This window comes from Anastrepha obliqua, chromosome 1 (assembly GCF_027943255.1).
Source record: "Anastrepha obliqua isolate idAnaObli1 chromosome 1, idAnaObli1_1.0, whole genome shotgun sequence".
NCBI classification, from domain to species: Eukaryota; Metazoa; Arthropoda; class Insecta; order Diptera; family Tephritidae; genus Anastrepha; species Anastrepha obliqua.
In genome coordinates this window covers 150,056,045-150,075,572 of record NC_072892.1, presented here as the reverse complement: position 1 = coordinate 150,075,572, position 19,528 = coordinate 150,056,045, and the positions used below count along the sequence as shown (strand labels likewise).

Here is a 19,528-nt window from a genome sequence, read left to right as displayed (position 1 = left end):
ATTACACTCTAATCGACTGTTGCTGTCATTGGTTAGATTTAGTTGTTGCAAATATTTCTGTATGAATTTGATTCTTATATGAATTTATTGTTGTTTCGTTCAGTCAGTTGCGTTTGTCTCACTATCTCATATCTTGCTCTGTTACACTTACACTTAGTTTATAAACGGTAATTTACATGACAATAAGTACAAAAATAAAAAAACCGTTATTTCGTTTGACTCTCATCGAGGGTTCGAAAGAAGAGTATTTAGTCACTGGACATTTCAGAGATTCAAGAATTACAAAAACATTACAACTCAATTGTTAGGCTCTGAGCGCAATGCTGTTGTGTTACTGTGTAATATAACAACAACCATAATTGATCAAGAATTATAAGTACATAGAATACAAGATTGCGCCCATCAAGGTGGCATAATTTTTTTGTGACATTACACCGATATAGCAATGTGAAAAAGCGAAAAGAAATGAGAGAAGAGCACGAAATTACAGAAAAAAAAAAAAAAACAAAGGAAATCACTGTGGTGCAATTGTTGAGATTTGTTGGTATAGCGGTATGAGATGAGCGCAATTTTTGTATTCTGTGTTCATCGTGATCATCGATTTGTGTTGGCTTATGAAGTATTTGTAGGCACTTTCTTCATTATCAATAAATAAATAATTTAATAAATAAATAAGTTAATAAATAAATAAATAATTGGGCTTCTCAACATCTGCGCATTCTCGCAATATCTCTTCATAATAAATATGTATATATATGTATATGCATATGCAATAAATAAATAAATAAATAAATAAATAGCAATAAATTATCGATTACTCAATAAGGCCATTCCGGTGGCTGTCATTTCGCTACTTTTTCGCTCTTTGTGCTCGCACTCTAAATTTGCACTTCCATTCTCCATTCTCTATTCTCCATTTCAGTTAAGCAGTCATCTCTCTGCTCAACTCACTACCACTCCACTCCGCTATGTTGTATGGTTCACTTACAACTGATATGGATGACAGAATTGATAGACCAGACGCTGTGAGCGCTCCGTCTTCTTCATGATACCTTTTTTATAGTATTGTCTTATCGAACGTGACAATTTATCATAATTCATGGCAGGACGATTTTTACGCCCGCCCCATAATTTCGCCACTCGTACAGAATCTTCTATTTTGAATATGCCGCGATTACGATCAATCCAACGTATGGCAGTTCCATGTAGTTGTGGTTCAGCCAAGAGTTCCTTCAGGAATTGCCACAAATGTATGTGTGAGCCACCGCTGCGGCCAGAACGCTTAGTTTCTGTTGTTTTTGCAACAGCTAAAGCGCTCGTAGTGGGCAGCATTTCTTCGTCGTCTAAAAGAGTTTAGATGAAAATTTAGCATAAAAATAAACCAAATTTAACTTTTTACTCTTACCATCGCTGTCCGGTGCATTACTGTTGAAGTGATAGCGCCACACCTCCAGTTGGGCATATAAGTCGGACCCACCCTGCGAGACAAAAAAAAAAAAAGTAAATGGTTATAAATATTTCTTAGTGCGCATTTGTATTTATTATTTAATTAAAAAAAAGGTGTTTTAATTCCTGTTGGTGAAGCTATGTAGACACATACAGCTTTGTTGACAACAACAAATACGGAAAACATCTCCTAACGGTGACCTCTATTAGCTGGACAATTCTCTTGAGCAAACATTTTTTTCTTTACCAAATCTAATGTATCAGCAGAAAATACTCTCTTTTGAGTGCACACCTCTCTTGAATGGACAAAAGCTGACTGACGAAGAGAGGTTTTACTCTATCTGAATTTTTGTATGCATTCATATGTCAAGAATCGCAGAAAACTATTTTTTAAATATAGACAACAAAGCGTTTATTAATGATTTGCCACTAAATTTACAACAAATTGAGCAACTGCTCTTCTCGGGATGCGGAGAGCAGATCTCTTATTATTTTTATGTGTAAGTTAAAAATGTGCACAACGCTTCTATAGAAACTCAGTTCAACATCAAGTCATTTTAGTCGTCTAACCATGAACTGGTTTAAAAGTCACGGGGTAAATATTGTTCGAAAGAACCACAACCCACCAAACTGTCCACAAGTGCGACCCATTGAAAAATATTGGGCAATTGCTAAAAAACAAAATTGCTGAAACTGAGAGAAGAGATTAAAAATGAGCGTCATTTTCAAATGAGTTGGCAGAGAGTGGCAGATACCGTAACAAAAACGAATGTCCATCGCCTAATGAGAGAAGTCAAATCTTAATTGCGTCATTTCGTTTATAACAAAGAGAATTGAATTGAGTTTTTTGTTTAGGTGTCGGATACCAAGCACAGAAAAAGAGGTCCCTCTAGCTTTTTAAATTTGACCTATCGATCCCTGCTTACTCATTTCGAAAGAAATAAGTCCGATGAGGGCGCCAGTGCTCTATGAATGGCGCAAACTAATTTATTTTGGAACACAGGAACTGGAAAACAATTGGAATTTTTGAAAATTTCTGAGCTTTTAATAATCAGCCAATGCGGAGATGCGATTCTATTAGACTATTTTCTGTGGGACGCCGTTAAGGATAAATGTTACATCAATCTGAGAGAAATGTTTCGACAGTTGACACATGAAATCGAAAATGCCAAATGTGCAGGATAGAAGAAGAAAGGGGGAAAAAATATTTCGAACTTTGCTGCGCTCAGATAAAATTGCTTAGGCGGTTACAGCGCCAAACATAACAAAAAATTCAGTTATTGTTCTGGGATTACTATTTCGGTCTTAAAGGCCATTTTTATAAGCGTAGCCAAATGGATTGTGCGTGACTACCACTCGGGAGTGCGTAGGTTCGAATCTCCGTGCATGAACATCAAATAATAGAAAACGTGTTTTCTAATAGCGGTGCCGTCTCGGTAGGCAGTGGAAAATCTCCGAGTGTGTTTTTGCGATGAAAAGGCTTACACCTCTGCATTCACTGACGGTTCCAAGATCGAATCGGGAGTCGGAGCAGGGGTTTTCTCTAAATCAGCCAAGTGTTTTTCAAGCAGAAGTCTTTGCGATCCTGCAGGCATGCAAAATGCTTAGGGAACACGGGAGCAAGGGAGATATTAACATTTTCTCTGATAGTCAAGCCTCTCGGGTGTACAGGTCACATTGCTCTGATCTGGGTTCCAGGACATAGGAACATAGAGGGAAATGAAATAGCTGATGAGCTTACCAGGAAGGGGGCTGGATTGGCCTCAGAGACCTCCTACCCGGTCACCGGCATCCTCCTGTCAGTTGTCAAAGGGGAACCGCACAAATTATTTCTCAGGAAAGCGCGGAAAAGATGGAGCTCCATTCCCTCATGTGCTATTTCCAAAACCCTTTGGCCCCAATACGATATAGGAAGGACTCAGAAAGTCGTTTGGACTTCTCGTCATTCACTTTCCAGACTCGTAGCTGTGTTTACCGGTCATTGGATGATCGGCACAAACGCGAAAAAACTAGGGTTACCATTTAATCCCCATAGTAGAAACTGTGGGGACCTTTCAGAGAAGGAGACTGTAGGGCACTTCCTCTGTAAATCTGTAAATGTCTGGGCTTGGTAGCTAGACGACTTAGATCACTGGGCGCTCCTTTCTTCGACAGCCTGTGGGCGCACTGCCCCTAAATCCTATCAATCTCCTCCATTATATCAACAGCTCTGGCTGGCTGTAGATATTTGCCCATTAGAGGTCTCATAATGGTATCAAAACGACGCTTTAGTGCTACTTGAGAAGTGGCAGATTGGGTCTTCAACCATTTCACCTACCTACCTACCTACCATTTGTGGAACAACATCAAGACTCACGTCACAAATAGGAAAAGGAGGAGCTCGGCGAAAAATCTAACAGAAGTTTAGGCATCAATTATTAATTATTTTTATTTTATTTACAAAGTTTGCCCTATCCGAGTTCTTGCCACCTATGCGGATTCTTTGAATATTACTGAGTTTGTGCGTCTTTCTTCTTTATTGATCTTTGCTACAGATCTAATAAGTTTCGCTTCAAGTATTTTGTTTCATTTCATAGTTCTGCATTTTTAAAGGAATATCTTTTCAATATTCAAGTATTCATTTAACTGCGTTAACGGCATTATTATTAAAAAATATTTTATATTTTTTTTGCTACATAATTTTTTTTAATGAAATTTTTTTTTAAATTATACTAAGAAATACCTAAAACCAATTAATTTCATTAAACGGCTAAGCGTTTATACCTAGTTGTTTCGCTATAGCCGCTCAGTTAGTCGCTGGCTTTTGTTTTGTGTCGAAATTCGGCCTTGCCGCGTCGAAAGCCAGCAGCATTCATTTACATAAATTTCATTCGAGACTTAGTCACTCATTACTTATTTGGGGCCATCATTACAGTTTCTGTTTTTGTCTTTCATTTTCTAAAAATTATGTAAGCCCAACAAAAAAAAAAAAATGTTTTAAAAGAAATGGTGTTATTATACAATACGACCACAACTGGATTTTAATTTAAATTTGAAATGCGATTGCCCATATACAAAGATGAAATTGAAAACTAAATAATTTCTGTGGATTTTTTACAAAGCAACGTGAATTTAGCCTTTTTTCTCTTTGACCAATAGGTGAATATGAAAATCTTGAAAATTTTGATTAAACTTTTATTAAAATGAATGATTATTTTCTTGTTATTGGAATGATTACAACATTTGCTTAAGATCTGCGGACTTAGTACTGAGCAGGCAAGGCAATGCAGATCGTTTTGTTAAGAATCCACAGGTTTATTTTAAGTGATACTCAAAGTGTTTTGTTTTGTTTGGAACTATAAACGCCGTTTCATTGGGGCCAAAAGAGATGTATATCCTTGTAGGCATACTGGTCTCTAACACCATCACACAGAGGCTACAATCCTTCATCAACAAATGCCTCCGCATCATTTGCAGAATATTCTGGCCAAACACCATCAGCAACGATGCGCTGAGGAGATAAACGAATGAGGAGCCCATCCTTAGGCAAATCAAACGCAGAAAGTGGCGATGGACAAGTCACACATTGAGAAAACCGCCAGATAGCATCACGCGAATGGCACTGATCGCGGTCGACCAAAAACACTTGGAGAAGGTTGGTGCTGTGGGAACTAGCAGATGCCGACATCTCATGGGACGGTGCAAAAACAACAGCACAGAACCGTGTACGATGGAAGAGTCGTGGCGAGGCCCTATGCTCACGAGAGGAGTGAACAAGGAAAAAAAATACATACCTACACATACATATGTATGTATTGCACATGTATATAGTATGTATGTATATAAGTATATATGTGTGGCAGCTTCTCACTGCCTGCTGGAGAGCCACTGCTATGGAAGAAAAAACTGTCAATCATCTGATGTTTCATGCTCCAACTCTGGATCAACTTATTGGAAGTCACGAACAAATTTATTGGGTCATGGGCGTTGTAGAGTCTTTACAGAAGTATCGAATGAACTGGTTTTTTTAACTTTTAGTTTCAATTTTCTTTAGACTACAAAGGCGCCTTCCGATCTGGGCTATAAGTAGCTGCTGACTAATCGTTAAAAAATCTCTCTTCAATCAATCAAGGCGAATCTATTAAAGCTGGTATCGGTAAATCAGCTGATTTGTTTTTTTCTTTCGTCGTGTCCATGTGGCTATCAGCTCAGAATGAAATAAGGCGGATTATTTTTTTGTTTTCTACTTTGCCAGAACTTTTCTTTGACAATCAAACGTACAAAACATTCTTGTTGCTCTTCAACCAAATAAAGGGTTTGTCAATTGGCGCGGGTCGATTTTGGCGCCCTGTGGCAGCCATTTTGTTTTGTTGACATCTGTCATATCTTTGTTTTATTATTCAGTTGTTCATGCCAAATCATCATGGCAAGTTACACGATTGAACAGCACGTTCAAATGATGAAACTTTATTATTAAAATGAGTGTTCATTAACGCAAACGTTGCGCGCATTGCGCCCATTTTTCGGTAGACGCGGTGGCCCTTCCAATTTCTTATGGCCCATATTGAACCATGTGGACCTAGACGAACTGTGGTTCCAGCAGGACGGCGCTACGTGCCACACAGCAAACGCCATTTTATTCCATTTCAACATCTACCCGCCTTTATTGAAAAACATTATATTTATGATACAGCCCTGCTTTTCCTTGACGTTAATGTCGCAAAAACGATTTCAAAATAAGATTTTGTAGTAATGGCAGGTCTCCTGGGCCAGTTCATAAATTCATACTCGAAGAAATTTTAAATAAAGGCAGGTATAATAAAAGTTACGTAGTCTTTTAAGTGGCGTCCTTGCATCTTTTTTTTCATTTTGTTTATTTATATTAAATTTTTCTTAATTTTTTTCCACATCCACATAAATTTCTGTTTCGATTTCGTTTACTTTTTTCCTTTTACCCAAATCAAAGTGCGAATTGGAATAAAAAAAAAAAGTAACACAATCTCTAACAGTAATAACAACAACTACTAATAAATGTAACGCAAAACACAACGCCGGCGTAGCCGTTCAGTTGAGCTGCACTGATGGAATATTTTCATTTACAACTGACACGGTAACCAACAACAGTCTTAAACTGCAACAGCAAATGCAGACACAATAAACAATAACAATAATAACAACAACAAACCAAAAACCCAAACCAAAACCATTAGCATTGTGATATTTATAGACAAGAGCACAAGAGTACGTCTGCTGGCCGACCAACTGCGCCGAATTCAGTGAGCGGCGGTGAGTGATGGGAAGGAGAGCAGAGGATGTAAGAGCGGCAATAAATTGGCCCAACAACATGGATTGGCGCACAAGCAGCTAAACTTCCAAAAGACACGCAATACAATGCAGTACGGGATAGTTGAAGCACAAACAAAAAAAAAAAACAAAAAAACAACAACATAGTATAACTACAACAAACACATTGACAAAATCGGCTCACTTTCACCTTGCAATGTCGTTGCTGGTCGTTGGCTCAGTTACTTTATTTCCACATCGTCATGCGAGATCTTTTGTTGTTGCTGTTGTTGTTACTCTTGTTGCTGGTGCTGTAGCTACTGTCATTCATTGCATTATTGTTGTTTCTGTTGCCATTCGGCAACTAGCCATGCAGCCGTTGCTCTGTTGCTGCATTGAATTATTATTGTTGATAGCTTCTCGTGTTATGCACATCGCATAAGCTTTGGTAAATTATCACAATTCGGCGCATAATAATTTTCCAGCTGGTTCGCAGCAGCAAAGCAGCAAAAAGCAACAAAGTAACAGCAATGAACGGCCTTTGTGCTGCCAGCACTTCTGGCCAAACCACCGTCCCGCGCCAATAAATGACACCGCCATCAACGACAGTCCGAGCACGGGTAGCAGGGGGGTTCACTATAGCGGCAGCTACAATTTCACTAAACAACCTTCACACTCGCATTCTTTTTCACCTTCGTCCATGACCACGGTTACTGATTTTTTCGTTTCGCTTTTTCATCGATTACATTTCTTCTTGCCGCTCCGTGCGCATGCTTTCGTTTGGCTGAGTGGCTTTGACGTGATCGCGGTCAATCTGTCGTTGTCTGCGGAGCTACCGTGCGATGTACTCTTCCTCTTTTCCACTGCCAAAACATTATCGATGTGTTGTTGCTATTGTCGTTGTCGTTCTTGTTACGATTGTTTTGATTGTTGTGAGAGGTGGTTTTTGCATTTTAGTGCCTTTGCCGGTTTTGTCTGTTTGTTTCTGTTTTTGTTGGTTCTCATTTTTTGTTAGCATTTTTTGCAGTAAAGTCTTTAGTTTTTTATATTTAACTTTATTGCGTATGGTTAATGACAGTGTTGCTTTGTTGTGTATGAAACAGTTTTTAATTTATTTTTAGGTGTAATCAATTTTATTTTGATAAAATTCCAAAATGTATATTTAATTTTTATTTCGTAGTTCAGGTTTTAAGGAAAGGTGGGCAAAGCTGATGCCAAAACAGTAGAAGAGTAAAAAGAAACAAGAGAAGTATTTCGTGCTTCTTACGTACACCCTTTTTGGGTGTTTGGCCGAACTCCTCCTCCTATTTGTGGTGTGTGTCTTGATGTTGTTCCACAAATGGAGGGACCTACAGTTTCAAGCCGACTCCGAACGGCAGATATTTTTATGAGGAGCTTTTTCATGGCAGAAATACACTCGGAGGTTTGCCTTTTGTCTTTAGCCAATGAAAAATTCCGGAGCTGCATGGCGCGCTTGAGGCTCCCTATGCAGCTATCACAGTCTAGTCACATCTTAATTGCATCACATCTGCTTCAAATAATTTAAGTCTAAGGCTTGGGTAATCCCAAAAGGGCCTCCTATTCTGCCTACTCCACCAATCGCTGTTGAGTTGAGTTGTACATAAAAGAGAGACTCCCTGAATTGAATAGATAGAAAAGTAAGGTGACACACGCAGTTGCCAGGTAACTTCTAGGAATTCTTTGGCGTCACACTATTATGATGGACTGCCTAAGGCCTATCAGTCGGATAAAAATGCATTAATGGAAAAGCTTCCGCCAATTGGCTGAAGTAGTCGGGCGCCTGAGCTTGTTTCTGAGGACTACTATTCGGTTGGTCTCAGGTTTGATGCCCACTACGAACATGACAAATTTTATCGAGAAAATGTGTCGAATAGTAGACGGTCTTCAACAGACAATATGAAACCTTGCCATGAAAAAAAAAATTTCTAAAAAAAAAAAACTGCTGCCGCCCATAAAACGTCCAATACAAAGATAAAAGCAGATTCTCGGGCAAACTAAATGTACGCGTGAATTAGGTATATGTTTATATGGATGTACAGGGTGGGCCAAATATGACCTACTAAAGTTAAGCACAAATAACTTTTTTTTTTGACATATTTCTTTTTCTCTTTTTGTAGGTTATAATTGAATTGTTGGAAATTTATTATGGAACTCTACCACAAGACCACCAACAACGACTACAATACGCGTTTTACACAATTAGCCACACAAATCGGTTTTTTAAATAATGTTTTGAGGTCGAATGAAGCGCATTTCCATTTAAATGGTTATGTGAACAAACAAAACTGTAGATTGTGGGGCTCTGAAAATCCAAGAGCAACACACCAAACATCAGTTGCACCCGTCTAAATGTACTGTTTGGTGCGGTGTTATGGCCACTAGAGTTATCGGTCCATATTTCTTCGAAAATGAGCATGAAACGCCGGAATCGATTTCAGGAGCTTCTTACAGAACATTGATTGAAAACTTTTTGCGGCCAGTGGCGGAGCAGTATCCTAATTTGTGGTTTCAACAAGATGGAGCAACTGCGCATACTGCTAAGCAAACTATGGATCTGCCGCGTAGTAGTAGTAGGTCTTATTTGGCCCACCCTGCACATATGTATAATGGCCTGAGGATGGTCAACTTTACTGAAACACAAAAATGATTGCTCGTAGCACTTGATTTGCAATCCATAAGCAAATCGATCAGATTTGACGTTGATGTAGCATTAACTCGGATTATTTCCAGGATTTGGACATAGTCCACATGCGGAGGATTAATCATCTAGTAATGCATTGAAAGCTAGTTGTTAAGAGGCTGTAATAGCTCTCTGCTGCAAACACGCTGCATTATGCCATCATAAACAACCTCTAGATAAGTTCTTGGATTTGATTGTGCGTGAAAAATGAATTGGTTAACACAAAATTTCATGAAAATAAGCCCGTTTTAGGTCCATGCTTCTCTGCGTCACGAGATGTTCAAAGGTCAATAGGTCTCACAGGCCTTACCGTAAACTAGAGACAGTTTCAAAATATGCAGAGAGAGGCCGAGAGCCAAGGTTGCGCAGACAGCAAAGGAAATATGGCCAATAATTAATTTGAAAATGATTATTTTTCTTAGTTCGTAGTTACTACTTAAATGATGTTGCTGAAACGCAACAAAGCACCGTCACGACGTTACTTTTTTCTCTGGCTAACTGACGCCACTCACTCAAATCTTTCTCCACTTGCTACTGTTGCACTTATTTGTAAAACAGTCTGCGGTGCTCATTTACTTTCGTTTGCATACTCGTTTATAGAACAAAAAAAACAAAACAAACAAAAAAATCAACAAAAAATCACAACAAAAATTAAAAAAAAATGATAGCAGCGAGGAGAAGTAGTTGAATTGTTGCCGCTATTCAACTGCTTCTCCAAAGCTCATTTGACGCTTTTGCCTACTCTCTCTCTCTCACTCTCTCTCTAGCACGCTCTTCCTAAATCTCTGCCTAGCTAACCGCTTTGCAGTTAATATATACTTTTTCTTCTAGTTGTCCTTATTTACTTTTGATCTTCCATTTTGCCGTTCCAAAAATAAAAATTTAACACATATCTGTTATGTGCCTCTCCTCTAGCCGGTGTCCAAGCCACTTGTGGTGCGTTAAAAGCTTACTAATGGCTGATTTGTTGTTGGCAGCGTTTGCAGCACCTTGCCATTTAACTCTTGCTGTTGTTGTTGTTGTTGTGGTTTAGTTATGCCTTTTTGCCGCACGCGCTGCTTCTTCGTTGAGAGCGCATGCGTGTGTGTGTGTGTGTATGCCGCGCGGCTCAGCGTTGTAAATGACGTCAACGCAGTTACGAAACTTGTTTCTTTGATTTTCTCGCCTCCTCTTCGTTTATATGTATTATATGTGTGCATGTGTATTTTTTTTACCTTCAACAAATTTAGCTATACCTTTTTGTAATTGTACGCTTTTCAACTATCCATTTTTGTGCAAATTTTAATTTCGGTTTTTTGATTTTGTAACTCTTTCGTATTTACATATACGAGCTAATTTATTGGTTATTTTTTATGGTCGATTTAACAAATTTTTTTTTCATTTTCTTTACCTTTTTTCTACTAAATGCTCAAACCACTTTCAATGCACATTCATTTGTGGGTCTCTTATTGATAACCGATTTTCGTGTTTTTGTCTGCCGCCACCATTCATTATTTTCCGCTCATTTCTTACCCGCCCCTGACTTTGGTAAGCCGCCAATTAACTGTATTTTTGGGGCAAATGCATCTTGAAGCTTACGAAACGTTTGTATAATGGAAAAGCTTGTTTGTATGTTGTATTATTTTCATTTGATCTACTTGGCAAACGAGGTGCTGTTGCATAATATGAATTTACCATGAATTTGTAGGTAATCATTCGTAGACACAGAAATGCTCAAAAGCCTACTTTTAAGCTTTCTTTCACACACTAAAGCAGTTTTCGTTTTTCGTCACTTACCTCTGGTACTCTTCGCTTGAATTCTTCCTCGCTCAGCAAAATCAGTGCTGCGCCATTTTCCGGAAATTTCGTCTCCAAATCCTCGATTTCCGGTAATTTAAACTGCTCTACGGTGAAACGTAGCCAGGCGTGCACTTGAGCAACTGACCAATCGCAGGAATCTAAAAAAGATGGAAAAATTTCATTTTACTGTTCCAAGTGAAGGATTCTTGAGCGGTTGACTAGAGAAATGGTAGAAATTTCCAAAGAACTATTTCTTTAAAATACGGCTTAAAATACGTCGCAAAACTCTGAAAATGATATTGAAATACTCAAAGGATTAAGGCAGAGGAAATACTTCTATTTTGAATTTTGGTGAGTCTTCTCTTACAGGGTTTGATTGAAAAGTAATGAGCCTTATTTTTTTTAAGCAGTTTTATGAAACCTTTTGGCTTATACAACTAATATTCTTCAAAATAGGACCCTTGAGCGTCAATACACCGCTGGTAGCGGTCCTTCCACTGCAGGCAACATTTTTTAAACTCATCCGCCGGAATCGCGTTCAATTCGGCTGTCACAGTTTTTTCGATCGCCTCGATGGAGTCGAAACGCCTCCCCTCCAGCTTTCTTTTCAGGCGCGGGAACAAGAAGAATTGCGGAGAGGACAGGTCTGGGTTGTAGGCAGGGTTGGGAAGCACCGGAACCCCCATCTTGGCCAATGCAGAGGTGCAGAGGAAGGCGGTGTGCGCCGGCGCATTGCCATGATGAAGGGTGCAATTGTTGACGAGGTCGGGCCGAACCCGGGCGACGTGGTTTTTCAGCCGAAAGAGCACTTCTTTGTAAAATGACGGCCAATGTTCAAAAATTCACGAACTCGGTTCACATATTCATCTGTTTGCGCCGTCGAAGGCTTTCCAGATCGCTGTTCGTCTTCGACGTCCTCCCGGTCTTCCTCGAACGACTTGTGCCACCGTTTTTCCTGGGCACTGGACAGAGATTGGTCCCCGTAAGCCTCCTTGAGTAGCCCTATGGTTTCGGTACTCGTTTTGTTTAGCTTTACGCAAAATATGATCGAGTAACGTTGCTCCAACGATCGCTGCATTTTCGCCACTGCAAAATCCTAAAACACTTTTAAAAAAACCTTTCACGCGCGGAGCGATGTTGACTTCACCGCTGTTGCCAGCGAACTGGGACCGGTTTCTAGTGGAAGGGGAAGATCCAGCGATCATTTTCCCCCACCAGCCGATTCGGTTGATCGCTTGGCAGACGCTCCGCGCGGAAAGGCTCATTACTTTTCAATCAAGCCCATGAACGCTTTAAACACACTTTGCTCGAAACTAAATTTTTCAGGTCGAACAAACTCATAACGCGAATTGTCCGATTAGCTTGAAATTTATGTATAATCTCATTTTTAACAATTTTCGTACATTTTTTTTTGCAAATTTCGGATTTTGGACTAAAATTTATACACAAAACCCTGCGTCTTTTCATAGCCATTCCCATATAATATATAATCGAAACAAAATTTCATTCACCATTAATTAGAGCTTGCAAGCGTAGTAGGCCGCGGATATAAAGAAAATAGGCTTCACCGAATAAAAACTCCGTTGATGCCATTTTTTATCATAGTAAAAAATAGTAACTTTTTTTTATAAATTTTGTGATATGTGGGATATAAGGGACCATATACAGAATTATGATTTACTCGATTATCTCGTAGAAAAAAGTCTCAAAGTTTGTCTATTTCTCCTACCGCTACAGTGGCTTAATTATATCATAGATTTATGGAGGGTTGGACAAGTCCAAAACTCTCTCTCTCTCTCTCCATTGTACTATACACGCATAGGCTACGGTTGATGTGGTAGAACAGAGAGACTGGATAGCTATTATATGGATGGAGAGACGGAACAGTTTTCTTTCAGGTCACTCTTCCGCATATTTTTTTGATTCATTGATGGATCTTAAGAGCCTTATCCATACTCAGTACATTGCAACCCAGCAGCCTAAGTCTGATTCTAGACGCCGGATAGCTACAGAGAAAATGCTCTGCAGAGTCCTTATTTTCAAGACTGGATAGGCATATTGGGTCGCCAATGATTTCCAGAGTAGTCATATGCTGACCACAGGCGTTCTGCCCTGTGATTACATCCACCAGTACTCTCAAGTTTTAGAAGAAAGCTCGCTTATTTCTTGTTGTTTGGTTTTTTCACAAAGCACTTGGCTACTCTGCACGAGTCCAACTCAGACCAACGTCTTCTATGGTTAGACTCCATGAAGTCGTCAATCTATAGTAGAATTGATGCAGAATTGACACCCTGAAAGCTGAAAGGGTTCAGGGCCTGGTGGTATGCCTGCATAATCTTCTATAGTCAGTTTGTCAGCCAACTCGTTCCCTGGAATACTATAATGTCTAGCCACCCAAATAGAGACAAACTTTGTTGTGTTTTGTAACACTGTTCAGTTTTGTCTTACATTCACCGATTAATTTCGAAGAGCAGCGTGGGTTAGCAAGGGCTTTCAGTGCCGCGTGATTGTCGCTACAAATTCCAATACTACTACTCCGCCACTTTTTCTCAATGTGGGCTAACTTCTTAGAATTATCTACGATGAGAGAAATTTCGGGTCAAGACGAAATTGGTATCCAAAAGAAATTGAAACGTATGCAACAGGCTTTGCTACTTCAGATTTTCTATAAAAGGCTAATGGTTAGTTTATAACTTTTGCTGGTATTTCGAGGCGAAATAGAAGTATCATTCAAGTAGTAACAGCAGCACTTTATAAAGGGCCATTACGGTTAACAGAGTCCCTTTTGAGCTGTGGCGGAAAGACTCATAATCACAATCGATTGAAGTCTTTCCTCTTCAATTAGAAGGGACTTTCTTCGGAATACCTAAGAAGACATCTAACGCCATTTATACACTCGTACAAAGTGGCGCAAAATTAATCACCTTATCGAAAGATTTGTAATTTTTGCAAATTGCGTCGTACGTCAATCATATTCGCAGCATACAAACGGACAAGCAATGGAGAGCGAAAAGGTCAAAAAAAAAAAAAGATTTCCGGTATTCAAAATCTTGTTTTGTATTTAGCAAAAAAGTAATTAAATTGAAAAATGTATGATTAATTTTGCGCCACCTTTCATGTATATATCTAAAAAACAAAAAAATAAATAGTTGGCGCGTACTTTTCTGTTAGCTGTTTGGCCGAGCTCCTCCTCCTATTTGTGGTGTGCGTCTTGATGTTGTTCCACAAATGGAGGGACCTACAGTTTCAAGCCGACTCCGAATGGCAGATATTTTTATGAAGAGCTTTTTCATGGCAGAAATACACTCGGAGGTTTGCCATTGCCTGCCGAGGGGCGACCGCTATTAGAAAAATGTTTTTATTAATTTTGCTTTCACCGAGATTCGAACCAACGATCTCTCTGTGAAATCCGAATGGTAATCACGCACCAACCCATTCGGCTACGGCGGCCGCCTCATGTATATATCTACTTATGCTAAAAAATGTTCTGCCAAAACTGAAAGCATTTCTGGAAAACTGGAGGAGTTACCTCTTTACTCGTCAATCTTAAGGGAGCTGAAAGTAATTGCCACAATCCTGAGGAGCGTGTCTATGAAAACTTTATGCTCTCTATGGGACAATAGTCCCCTCAAATGAGGATTTATTCGATTTCACATAAGATGTTTAGCTCATCCTTACGGAAATAATCTGGATTTTTATTTAGCCAAAGTTTGTTATATTGACAGTTTTATCCGCACAATAACGTCAATAAGTTAACTTTGGCTGGGGTAGAATGAACTAAATTTGCTTTAAAAAATAGGGAATGCTATAGTTGATATTTCGAACTTGGTATCAATTGATCAACCCGTATTCCTATTCCGTTTGCTAATTTATCTCTTACAAATGAATACCAATGCAAAGGTCCCCTATCAAAGAATGATTGCCGGTTATCAGCAAGAAATCAGCACCGGTCGCTAAGCACAGTACTCACCTTGAGATATTCGCAATTTGGCACAGGTCTCCACTGCCTGACTCTTCGTATCCTCGAGAGCCATTGAGATCACTTGTTCGATATTGCCGCTAACTTCGTCCATGCTACAACCCATTGGAAAACGATTCTCTTCGAAAAACTGCCGAAGCATTTGATGATCTTGACTTTGCTGATTATGCTTTTGCTGCTGCTGCTGTTGTTGTTGTTGTTGCTGTTGCTGCTGTTGTATAGGCATCGTTGTGTGTTGTTTTAACTGGCACTCGGTTTTATCCAGCAACATATTCAAGTCTATTAACGCCTCAACATCAGCATCAATGGGCTCCGACTTGATATCGGGCCACGATGAATGCGGCGATGGCGTTTCGCAATTGGACTCTGGCGGTGAGGGAGGCAGGATGTGCAACTCTTGCTTGATATTGCAGGCATCTAACAAAGGATACGGCGAAGCGGGATGCAGCGTTGAACGCGATGAGCTCACTGACTCGTAGCAACTGGCAAATTGTGATAGTGGAAAACCGTATTCCGATTGAGCAGGACTCGATTGAGGTGACGGATAGATGTGCGGATATGGAGGTGGTGGTATCAGCTGATTGGGCGACTTTAGCATCGGCTGCTGTTGCGGCTCCCGCTTAATCTCCTCCGGCAGGGAGATAGAGGAGCCGAACGACCAAGCTTGTTCGATTTTAATTTCAGGTGGCGTTAAGAGTGCGCTAATCGGCACAGGAGTTGTTGGAGTGGCTGCTAGGGGCGGCGATGTTGGCGTTGGTAAATTGGTCGTATTGCAACCAAACTGATAGACAATGGTGGGTATATTCCCGGTTGTTGTTGGAGCGCAATCTTGAGGTAGTAGTGATAGATCAAAGTTGTTCGCGTAGGCTGCGAAAGGATCGCTGAAGGAAGATGACGCCGAAGCCGAAGACGAAGGTGCTGGCTCGAGAAATGCGTTTGCGGAAATTGCTTGTTCCACCTTGAGTGAAAGCGATAGCTGGGCAGAGGATTGCATCGGCGTTGCTGGGTTTGTGGCAGACGTCAGATGAGGTAGAGTCAAGCAATTGCTTTGAGATAACTGAAAGGAGAAGGATAGAAAAAAATAGATGTAAATCGTTTTCAACATTTCAAGCACACATTTCATTAACCATATTTTGATGTATTTTTTGTTTTGCAGTTTGATTTGAGTAACTTAATTCGTCTTTCACACTGCCTATTTGCGTGAGGAATTTGTTGCTGTTTGGCATTCAGACTCTATTTCGACAAATGAGCCAAGTATTAACTCACATTTGTTTCGCACTATTCAAATAAAACTTTATTGAAACTTTTAAGTTGTTGTTATTTTTAACTTCTTTAATTTGCTTTTATCACAACCACAGCCTTGACTTCCGCGTACGTTTCCATCGAAATCAGATCAATCATAAAATCTGATCGCTGGCGGAGCGAATGCCGCTAAACACACCGCCAACAAAGCGCGTCATTCTAAAACTAGTCACTCCAGCTTCCATGACAGTGCTAAATATTTCTGCTATGCCGCTAAAAAGCAAAGCGATTGTTGATTTTGCCTCACCCGTTGCTTCTACATATTTCCCAAACGCTTGTGAGCAATGCCAATCGAAGTGTTTGCGCGCTTGTCTGTATGACGCCAGCAACACAACAGTGACACCAACCTACGGTACGTAGGGCGACTAAGAGAAAAATCCCAAATGCAATATTTCGTAAACTGTAAAAGCCCGCATTTGGTCTAGCACAAACACCCCCTTGCCAGCGATAAAACCCTCGACGATGCACGCAAACACGACAACCCCGCCGTACACGAAGAAGGGTTCACAAAAGGGTGCAGTGTGCGGCGCTGATGCGGCGGGAAAAGCTCAAATCCCGAGCAACAGAGACCAACTGCTGCGATACGAGTCATGCTGGCCATTCGATCTTTGTGTCTCAATTATGGGTGTATTTTTAGAATTTCCCCGTAGTAGTGCAGTAGAAAAGTTTTTGACTAGAAAAATTGCATTTCATTTTAGAACTTGTTTCGCCGTTGAGCGCTTTTAAGCTGCCTTTCGCTGTCGACTGCTAGTTATGCAAAACTACTTATCGCTTCGTTCTTAAGAGACTTAACGGAAAAGTGCTCAACTTTAGCGCAGCTCAAGCTTAAGTGCAAAGCTGAGCAGAAAGCCAAAATCGAGCTGTTGTTGGTCAAATAATTTATTCTATCTATTTTGTTTAGAATTTATAAAATAAATTATTTTATTTATATTTTCAGTCCATTCGCTAGCACAGAAGCGTGTCGAGCGAGCCGCACAGTGGGCCGTCATCACATGGGAGTACATTTTTTTACATACATTTGCAGATACAAATTTGAAATTTAATACCATTGACTTTTATATCTTTGGACAAAATCATATAACTGCAACACTCAATCAAACAGAACTCAAAATAAAATAAAATTAAAATATTCCAGTAAAAAAAAAAAAGATTCCTCTAATTCCATTCCTCAAACCCAAAAACTTATACTTTCCATCCTTATGCCCGCCCAAACAAGTCATAGCATTACTTGCATTGTGGCTGCTAAAACAAGCAAAAAAAAAAAAGAAAACAGACACAGTGACACTTTGCAACAGTGGCGCCAACAAGAGGAAGCGGGCAGCCGCGGTAATAGCGCAAACACACCATTCTAGCGAAGTTCTCAACCATCTGTGTGACCCTTCTGGTAGAAAAATGTGAGACACAGATGGCGCTCCAAGCAGTGAGAAGGCTTTGTACCTAAACAATGACAGGTGCTCATTCCCACTACTCAGGACTGGTAGCGGCAGGCTAATCACCTGGACTGGGTCTTGTCAAAGCCCTATGTTCCCGAGAGGAATGAACAAGGAAAAAAAACACCATTTAAAACAGCAAGCAAAACTTTATCATTCGCATTATATCTCGATGGAGCGCATTTTTTAGTGTCGTGAAGTATACTTTCTGTTCAAAAAATATGTGATATTTATCATCTAAATTAATCTTATTTGAGCCCTCAAAAAAATATAGTTTTTCTGCTTCTGAGTTGGTACACCTGGCAATTTGTTAAAATTTGTGTGTGTAAGACATTTTTCTGGCGGCCGCCGTAGCCGAATGGGTTGGTGCGTGATCACCATTCGGAATTCACTGAGAGGTCGTTGGTTCGAATCTCGGTGAAAGCAAAATTAATAAAAACATTTTTCTAATAGCGGTCGCCCCTCGGCAGACAATGGCAAACCTCTGAGTGTATTTCTGCCATGAAAAAGCTCCTCATAAAAATATCTGCCGTTCGGAGTCAGCTTGAAACTGTAGGTCCCTGCATTTGTGGAACAACATCAACACCGCCATTCGACTATGAATATGTGACTTTTGACTCATTAATATAAAAATTACTCAATAATAGTAGAAACAAAAATGCGCCCATCAGTGAATGCGTGACGTCACATCGGTGTAGTTGCATGAGAGAGATGTGAGAATGCGACCAAGAATGTAAGTAGAAGAGAGAATTACATTAACAACACAGGAATAAATTGCAAAAGTGCGACGTCCCACACACGCCGATTCTACCAAAGTCGATGAGAGCAAAGTAGCGGATCGAGAGGAAAATCTGCACCGAAGCTTGCACCTCTGTCTTCACTGACGGTTCCAAGATGGAATCAGGAGTCGGAGCAGGGGTTTTCTCTAAATCAGCCAATTTCTTTATCGCCTTTAAACTGCCGAATAATGCTAGCGTTTTTTAAACAGAAGTCTTTGCGACCCTGCAGGCATGCAAAATGCTTAGGGAGCTCGTGAGCAAGCGAGATATTAATATTTTTTCTGTACTCAAGCCGCGATTAAGGCTCTGATGACGCCATGGTGCATAATGAAATTAGGAAACTCCTGTAAGGAGGAGGAGATCAAATCTCTTAGGTGTACAGGTAACATTTCTCTGATCTGTGTTCCAGGACATAGGAACTTTGAGGAAAATGAAGTTGTTGATGAGCTTGCCAGAAAGGGGACTGAATTGGCCTGAGAGACCTCCTACCCGGTCACCGGCATCCTCCTGTCAGTTGTAAAAGAGGAACTGCACAAATTATTTCTCAGGAAAGCGCAAAAAAGATGGAGCTCCATTTCTTCATGTGCTATATCCAAAACCCTTTGGTCCCAATATGATATACGAAGGACTCAGAAAGCCCTTTGGACTTCTCGTCATTCACTTTCCAAACTCATAGCTGTGTCACCGGTTAACCCCCATAGCAGAAGCTGTGGGACATTTCAGAGAAGGAGACTGTAAGGCACTTCCTCTGTAAATGTCCGGGCTTGACAGCTAGAAGAGTAAGGTCACTGGGCGCTCATTTTTTCGACAGCCTGTTGGCGCACTGCTCCTAAATCCTATCAATCTCCTC

General features: G+C 40.1%; 1 protein-coding gene across 3 annotated transcripts in view; it reads right to left on the bottom strand.

The window, feature by feature from the left end:
* Positions 1–528: 528 nt before the first annotated feature.
* The window catches only part of LOC129236461 (DNA-binding protein D-ETS-4), a 79,936-nt gene continuing 60,936 nt past the window's right edge, over positions 529–19,528 (bottom strand). The window contains exons 1-5 of one of the 3 annotated variants that reach the window (XM_054870868.1): positions 16,434–16,760; positions 15,159–16,224; positions 11,186–11,346; positions 1,406–1,478; positions 529–1,343 (exon numbers count right to left, since the gene is read on the bottom strand). In XM_054870868.1, coding sequence (XP_054726843.1) covers positions 985–1,343; positions 1,406–1,478; positions 11,186–11,346; positions 15,159–16,161 — 1,596 coding nt within the window. In that variant the 5' untranslated portion in view covers positions 16,162–16,224; positions 16,434–16,760 and the 3' untranslated portion in view covers positions 529–984. The other 2 variants (XM_054870866.1, XM_054870867.1) reach the window with 2 other exon arrangements.